General features: G+C 41.2%; 1 protein-coding gene across 8 annotated transcripts in view; it reads left to right on the plus strand.

Moving 5' to 3' along the window:
* The window catches only part of ADGRB3 (adhesion G protein-coupled receptor B3), a 645,078-nt gene that overhangs the window by 289,243 nt on the left and 347,557 nt on the right, over window positions 1–8,278 (plus strand). For all 8 annotated transcript variants that reach the window (XM_014734522.3, XM_023625136.2, XM_070244801.1 and 5 more), the window contains 2 exons: window positions 5,892–5,993; window positions 6,361–6,467. In XM_014734522.3, the coding sequence (XP_014590008.1) occupies window positions 5,892–5,993; window positions 6,361–6,467 (209 nt within the window). The remainder of the gene's footprint in view (window positions 1–5,891; window positions 5,994–6,360; window positions 6,468–8,278) is intronic.

An 8,278-nucleotide genomic window follows, 5' to 3' on the forward strand; every position in this document is an offset into this window, starting at 1 on the left:
CTATCCTTGTTCATCATTTGATGTGCAGTATGTAACAAGGTGACTGGGACATTATGGGTGCTCAGGAAATGTATGTAGAATGAAAGAACTTACAGTGCACTGAGAAGAGCCCAGAAAGTTCCCCACCGCTGGGGAGTTCATAAACCTAAGATGGAAGAAGATAAGTTTTTATTTAAATATCCAGGCTGTTTTGCTTTTGGCATGAGCACAAATAGACTTATTTTCTGAACTAATTTTTTTTTAAGATATAATCTTCAAAGAATGCCAGGTCACCTTTGATGAGATATTTAGAGCAGCTGTGGGATTTGACATTACTACTAAAAAGCTGAAAATGCAGGACCAATTTGCACCTTTAATCTGTGATCCCCTGTCATCCTCCTTTCTTATCGTGTTTATTCTGTCTGCAGGAAGCACAGTGAATCCAAGGCTACATGAATCTACAGTGGAGAGAGCAAAGTTTGTTGACCTCTCCAGGTTTAATAAATTACTGTGATCTTTTGGGGGGTCTAGTTGAGGTAGAACATAGTGATTGTCACTGGGTAAATGGGAATTAATAATTGAGTGCTGTGGTTGGAAAAAAGAGAGCTATTTAATCAGCTTCCTCCTTAACCTGTTAGGATGTATGCAGATCACGTTGGGAGATTCTGAACAGGGTCTCATGGACTCTTACCAGGTTAGACACAGCCACATAGGGTCAATTTTTGTCAACACCTGGTACCCTGGACACCCATTTTGGCTGATTTTTAGGAAAACTATGATAGCTAACCTCTCTGTCTTACTGTTTCTAAATGAACATTACTACCTACTGCCAGTCTGTTTAATACACACACACACACACACACACACTCACATGCACACACACAGAGTCCTCAGTACTTTGCAGAGTCATTCTCATTCTCTGTCATCTTAAGTCCCGGGCTAATGGAAAAAGAGATCTTTTGAGAGTAATTTTTTTGCTAATTTCTGGTCAAAAGTCTATGTTTGTGTCTGTAGGCCTCTACCTGTCACTTACTAGACTTGTAAGTGCCATGTGCTCTAAGAGTGAAACAAAACAGAAAAGTCATCGTCTTCGTGGTGCTCACATTCTGTCAGGAGGCATAAAAATAATAAGGAAGCTAGACAAATATGCAGAAGTTATCAGGTGACAGGTGTTGGGGGGACAGTAAAGCAGAGGAAGGTGTGGGGACCTTTGCAGGTAATCAGGGACTCCCTGAGAAGGCCGCGCAGTCGTGAGCGGCGTGGACCCTTGGGGAGCAGAAGTGGAAGGGCGGAAAGCACAAGGGCACAAGCTTCCTGGGTGGAGCCTTCCCGGGATGCTGGAGAGGCTGTGGGGCCGGTGTGCGGAGGAGGGGCAGTGACAGTGGAGGGGTGGGGGCTGAGGGAGCGGCCAGACCGAGGGCCTGGTCACCGAGGCCAGGTTAATCACCAAACGTCGTCCTTACACGAGAAGACATTTTATTTTTTTCCCAGGCACTATAATTTTAAAAAACCAAGCACCGACCCCTGCTCCCAAACCGAGCTGAGCTCCTGCTGGCCCACCCTGATTCCGCCTCGGGGGTTTCTGCTGCGGCCCCAAACGTCTCCCCCTGTGGCCCACCCGCGCCATCTAGTGGTGGACGCTCGCCATGACCCGCTTTCCGACCGCGCCGTGGGCGGGGCGCAGGGATGGGCGTTCACACCTGCGGGCAGAATAACGACAGGTGTGAAAAGCTTTCTGAAACCACCCCGGGGAAGTGAAGAGATCCAGGGTGCAAATTACTTCTTCACTGGCTGATGTCAAAACTTAATCAGAAAATGCAACGGAAAGCTCTAGCGACAAGTTTGAGGAAATGTATTTCAAAATTTCTTCAGTGGAACCGAAGAAAATTTGAGTTTGAAAACCGAAAAGAAGTACAAGTGCAGTGAAAGTGAAAGATTACAATGAAGAGTAAATGAGGCAGATACCGGACAGAGGCTGGATTTGTAGATGAAACAGAGAATAATCAAGTGTGTTAGTAATGTTACGTTAATTACTGCTATGTCTTTATTATAAATACACTAAAATTAAGCAACTATTAAAAATAGTTTTATATAGAATCCAATTATGTAATAAATCATGCATATTGTATTTTGTGAGTTTTAACATATACTATAATTTTCCTTTTTTTCATATTCTGTACTAGTTTTGGTTGACATTTACAAAAACATACTTTTCTATTACAGTATTGTCAGACATGGTACTATTAAAATTTAAGTTTACATTAATTAAAATTAAGTGAAATTTAAACTTCAGTTCTCAGTCTCCCTGGCCACATTTCAAACACTCAATAGCCATGTTTGACTCGCGGCTGCCATATTGGACAATGGACACAGAGCTTCCATCACCGTGGAAGATGCCATTGTGCAGTGCTGGTCTATCGTGTTGTTTCCTCAGTGAAAGGGATTTACTTAACACACCAACTGTGTGCTAGACACCATGGCAGTTCATTACAGCAGATTAAAGAGGAATAAAGTAAAACGTGGTTAGTCCACTAATGGGCAAAACATGGGAAATGAAGAGACTCACACGTATAACCAAATGCATTCAACCCACTGTGAGAAGAGGTGTTAAAGAAGGCTTCCCAGGGAACATACCATTTAAGATGCGTTTTAAAGATAAATAGGAATTTTACCAAAAACCAAGGAAAAAGAGCGTTTTAAATAGAGGGTGTAGTTTTTGCAAAGTTGGGCAAGTGTGCATTGGTGTGGAATGTTTGGAGGATGGCAGTTCATTCCGTGTAGCTGATGCACAGGAGAATAAGTAGGAATGGTCCTTGGAACGCACGCGAGCTTGGGGCTGGCTGGAAGGGCCCTGTCATCACACTGAGCTCAGCTATCTTCATCCTGTCGGTACTGGAGAACCGCAGAAAGGCTTTAAGAGCACGTTATGGGATTAGTCTTCATTTTAGAGATTGCCCTGTTGATGTGGCTGAAAAAGTGGATCAAAGGGGGAAGATGCTGGAGAACAGTCCCACTTTGTCCAGCTCTTCAGCTCAGACAGCAGGCCTCATCCTTGGCCCTTGGGCTCTCATTCCTCACATCACTTACTCTCCAACATTTGCCTTGGGCCACCTGCTTTTCTTCACCATTAGTGCCACCATCCCACCTGAAGCCACCAGCATTTCAGGGCTGACCAGGGGCTCAGCCTCCTTAGCGTCTTGCCCCAACTACTCCCCTACCCCCTCGGATGTCCCCACGGAAGGCAAACTAATCTTCTTAAAGTGAAACATGGAATCTTGGCAATCATTTGCTTAGGACCCATCTGGGCCACCTGTGAGGCTCTCAGGGTGCTAATCTGACCTGTCTCTCCAGCCCTTACTCTGCATTCCTCTTGACTCTTTTCCCTCCAGCAACGCTGGCCATGATGCCCCAAGATCTTCCCTGCTTTCCAGCCTTTGCACATGCTCTTCTCTCCGCCTGGAGTGCCTACTGCCTCTCCCACAGCCAGTCTCAAGGAAGCGTCCCTTCCTCCAGGGAGCCTTCTTTGGTTCTTCAGCTTTTATACTCAAACAGCCCCCAGTACTTCCTGTTTTCAGCTTATCATAATTGTCCTCAAGTAATGGTGTGTTTAGTTGTTTGACCCCCGCTTCTTCCCTTTGTCTTAAAGCTCCATGAAGCAGAGAGTGCTTCTCCCCTGCACTATTGGTTTTCCCTAGAACAGGGCCCAGCACATGTTAGTTGGGTAAATGCATAAATGAACCAATGAGGTTGTTCCCTAATTCAAATGGCACAGGATGGGTGTCTGGGTAAGTGGTGGGGGTAGAACCATGGATGGTTAAGAGGAAGAGAAGGGTGAGTAGAAGATGAAGCTGACGGTGTTAGCCCTGGGTACAAGGTTGGAGGTGCCATTACCAGGGAATATAGGAGAGGAAAAGAGTGGCATTATGGAGAAAAATGTGGGATCTGAAGTGTAGGCAGATTGACCTTGAGATCTTCTTGGAACAGCCAGTAAAAATGACACTGAGCAGTTGGAGATACCAGTCTCAAGTCCAAGAAAGACATCTGAAGCAGAGAACAGCTGTGTTACCATGCGTAACTGGAGGGAGAGGCCGTGTGTCGAGGCTTGACTGCAGTACTGCCAAGTGAGAGTGTGGAATCAGAAGCTTCGATGGCCACTGATGGCATTCTTACTGTGGCTCCAATACTTCCCAACTTTCCGTCTTTCCCACCATCTCCCGTTCTTTGGCATTCGTTTGGGTACCACCTCGCTCCAGAGCAGTGGCTCCCCACCACTGTCTTGTCTCTGAGCTCTGCCCTTTCTTCCTGACGCTGTCACCCTCCTCTCAGGAAACACTTCCCTGGGCGTCCACAGCCACCTGACAGGAGGCTGGATGGGGTTGCAGGGCAGGGAGCGTCTGCTCTTTGTGGGGTGGGGGACAGACAAAACAGATGAGTGGCTCCCAATTTGCCAATCTCCATGGCCAGTGTGGAGGTGGGTGGCTGCAGGTGCTTGGCTGGTGGTGGCTGTGGCATTTCCTAATTTATTTCTCCACTGCTTCTGTCCTTGTCATATTGGAAGAGGGAGCCCAGCAGAGGCTGCCCCCAGCCTCACTTGAGTTGTACCATTTTTTGGTGATGAATTTTATTTTTTATTATTTTATATTTTTGATTTATTATGACTCCACTCCTATTCATCACTGCTGCTCTCAGGTCAGACTCGGCAGCAAAACCAGCTCTTGGGTCCCAGGAAGGGGCCTCACCAACCTCAGCCCTCCCACCTCCTGTAACAGCCCAAGGGGGTGGGGGTGTTGAAGGGGCAGGAGGTCATGGCTTGGCTCCCTAAGGGGAGAAGGGTACCGCACCCTGGAAAGGGGACTCCTGCCCCAACCCTCCACTCCTATACTTAGTTTCTCCTCTGGGTCCAACACAGAATACAAAGAATGTTTGGATTCGGGGGGGGGAAAAAATAATTCACCTCTCTGTGCCTTTTCCCATTTGGTAAATGGAACTAATAGTCTCTACCTCGTAAAGTTGTTGGGGAAGATTAAATGAGTCCATGCATGTGAGGATCTTAATAAGGACTGACTCTGATTACTGTTATTAATATGTTTGAAATTATCTAAGGAAAACGTTTAACGTAAGGAAAAAATAAGGCGTGGATGATTCTGTAAAGGGCACGGAATGAGATGGAGAAAGAATGCTCCAGTGCTGTGTGACGAGCCCAGCAGGAAGTGTGTCGAGAGGAGGAGTAGTATGTTCTTTCTAGGAGCAAGCTGTCAGATTTAACACAGTCTAGATAAACCTCATTCTTTCAAGAATTCTTTGGCTTTCCATTAAAATATTTCTGGTATACATCTGTTCTTCTTGAAATTCCCTTTAACTTTCTTCCCTCAGTAATTAAATTGAGCTTTTGAAAATAATAAGGCGCTAAGATAAGATCAGTTTATTTTTATATGATGGAGTATGATTGATATAAGTGCTCTTGTATGAGAAAATGAAAAGCTATATATTTTTGCCCTTTATATTTATTTACTCTTCATACTTACAGTCAACAATTTTAATATGGCTTTCAGCTTATTGGAAATCATTTTATTGTATAACATCCCAAAACATTACGAATATTGGAAAGATTTTTTATTTATATGCTTGAATGTAATGTTCAATTTATAGGCAAATCCAAATGACTTTTTTAAAAAGCCTACACAGTAAGCGTTTTCAAAAGAAAGGACATTTCTGTGAAGATTTTGTAGATAATGAAATGGAACCTAGTGGTTTTTGTTTATGAAGACATTTCTAACATTTCAGGAAACAATGTACTTTAGAGAAAATGAAAGAGCTCTACAGTTAGAGAGATGCATTTAAGGCCTGTTTATTGCCAAGATTTAAGAAAATAAACACTGCTGGCATTCAAGTCCCTCTGTTTTAAATTACAGCGCCTTATGAAATATGCCCGGAGGATTATGTGATGTCCATGGTGTGGAAAAGGACCCCAGCGGGCGACTTAGCGTTCAATCAGTGCCCACTGAACGCCACAGGTAAAGTGGGGTGATGCACCGAACCCAACTGATGCTCGCCGTCCAGGAACAGCAGGCTCTGTGGGCTTCTGAAGTCACACTTTTGTCCTATAGCCATAAATAAACCCGTCCAATAAGCAATTAATGAAATGATTTTAGTAAAGTGCTTCATAAATGGAGCCAAGGAAGAGACCTAGAAAATATTGCTGATGCAATGGTTCCTCAGTGTGACTAATATGCATTACAAAAATAATCAAAATAATTTCATGTGCATGATTTTTTTAGGCAAGAAAATGTACAAACCCAATTTTTCAGCCTGCCTTCTAATTCTGTGATGCCTTCTAGCATCCTTGTTATAAAGCTTCTCTCTGTTCTTTGTGACTCGCAGGCACCACTAGCAGACGCTGCTCTCTCAGTCTTCATGGAGTGGCCTTCTGGGAACAGCCGAGCTTTGCAAGATGCATATCAAATGAGTACAGACACTTGCAGCTTTCAGTAGGTGCAAAGCCAGCTTTAGTACTTGCTCTGTTTGTTTTTCACTAATGATCACTGTGTGAGAATTCAACCTTCTGCTGTACAATCAAATCCGTAAAATCTCTGAAAAAATGCCTGAAGGAAACTGGGATGTGATTGAAAGCTGATTTTTATAAGTCAGGGCTAAATTGTCTTGTTCCTAGGGTCTGGGTTTTTATGAACCCTGCTATTTAAATGAAAGGATTCCTTGTCTAATGGGGAAAATGGCCTGAGCAAAATCCGTTATTCGGGTTAATCTATAGGAGTTAAACTATGTATCGTGAAATAGTACATAAGACTTACTTCAAAAAAACCGTACACTTTGATATTAAATTCTTTAACATTTCAGTAGTTGGGAAGTGATAAAGCTGTGTCACTTAGGTATCAAATTTCTCACTGCATTTTGACATTAAGACATGAAAAAAATGACAATGTTATTGCACCAGAGAAAGTTAATTACTCGCAAAAGATTACGTGGGCCAAATTTTCCAAAAATTGCCCCTCTTTTCCCACACATCATTGAATTATTCAGAGTATGATGTATGAATATTTTGAGCACAGTTAAATTTCACTTGGTGTTTTACAAGTGCAAGTCATTGTCATTATCAGAGACTGTTGTCATTTCATCCTGACAGTCAAGAGGAACTCAACACACGAATGAACATTGTGGGGTTTAGAACAAAATAGCAGTCTGAGCCGACTGGAGAGTTGAACATTGGCAGGGATGGTGTTAGTTAAGAGCCTTTGAGTTTTGTTGTGCTTATGTTTTCTTTTAATTTTCTTACTGTCACTCAAAATGTGCATAATTCTTTAAAAAAAAGAACATTCTTGCTTGTGGATGGAGAAGTAGCTTGTACAACAACAACTCTTATAAGTGAAGTAAATGTATTTGATTATCAGAAAGACAAAAAGCACATTTTTAAAAATCTGAAAACCAAACGCTGTCTAATATGTTTAATTACCAAATCACTAATTGAATTGATGATTATTTGGCTACATTGAGCCTTATTTCTATTATTGTATGTGTATATATATATGTCTGCTATAGATATATTTACATATATTTATATATAAATACACATATATGTGTAATTATATTTATATAGATTTGTGTATATATACACAGAAATACTGGTATACAAATCAATATATGCTAACACAAATATACGTGTATTTAATAATATATATTTATATGCATTTCAGTAATTGGTGATATTTGGCTTCACTGAGCCTTATTTCTATCAAACTTAAAATGACAGAAATAAAGCGGTATGTAGCCAAATAATCTTCAGTTCAAATACTGATTTGGTATGTAAACACATCAGACAGCATTTGGTTGTAAGGATTTTTAAAATATACTTTTTTGGGTGTATGTATATATATATATATATATATATACAGAATATAATATATAGCTTATTTTATAACATAAAACATAAAGTTTATTTTACTAATAGCTGTCAATACTCAGACCAGTATATTTCAGAATTAATTATAAACAAAAACTTTATGAACTTAATTTTTAATGAATTTTATTTTTCCCTAATTTTAGACATCAGGCTTTGTTTGCTTAATATTAATAATATCCATATCCAGCTCTTGTTTATTCATGGTAATAAATGGGAATAATTGCATGATTAAGTATGTCATAAGTCAATCCTTACAAATTTGTTAGGAATGAATAATATCACTTTTTTGCAGAAAATTTTACTTTCTAAATTCAGTGTTTTGTACAGTAATATTTAAATGAGTTTGTATTGTGAGTGCAGCTCATCTTCTAATGGAGAGAAACT

This window comes from Equus caballus, chromosome 20 (assembly GCF_041296265.1).
Source record: "Equus caballus isolate H_3958 breed thoroughbred chromosome 20, TB-T2T, whole genome shotgun sequence".
Classification (NCBI taxonomy): Eukaryota; Metazoa; Chordata; class Mammalia; order Perissodactyla; family Equidae; genus Equus; species Equus caballus.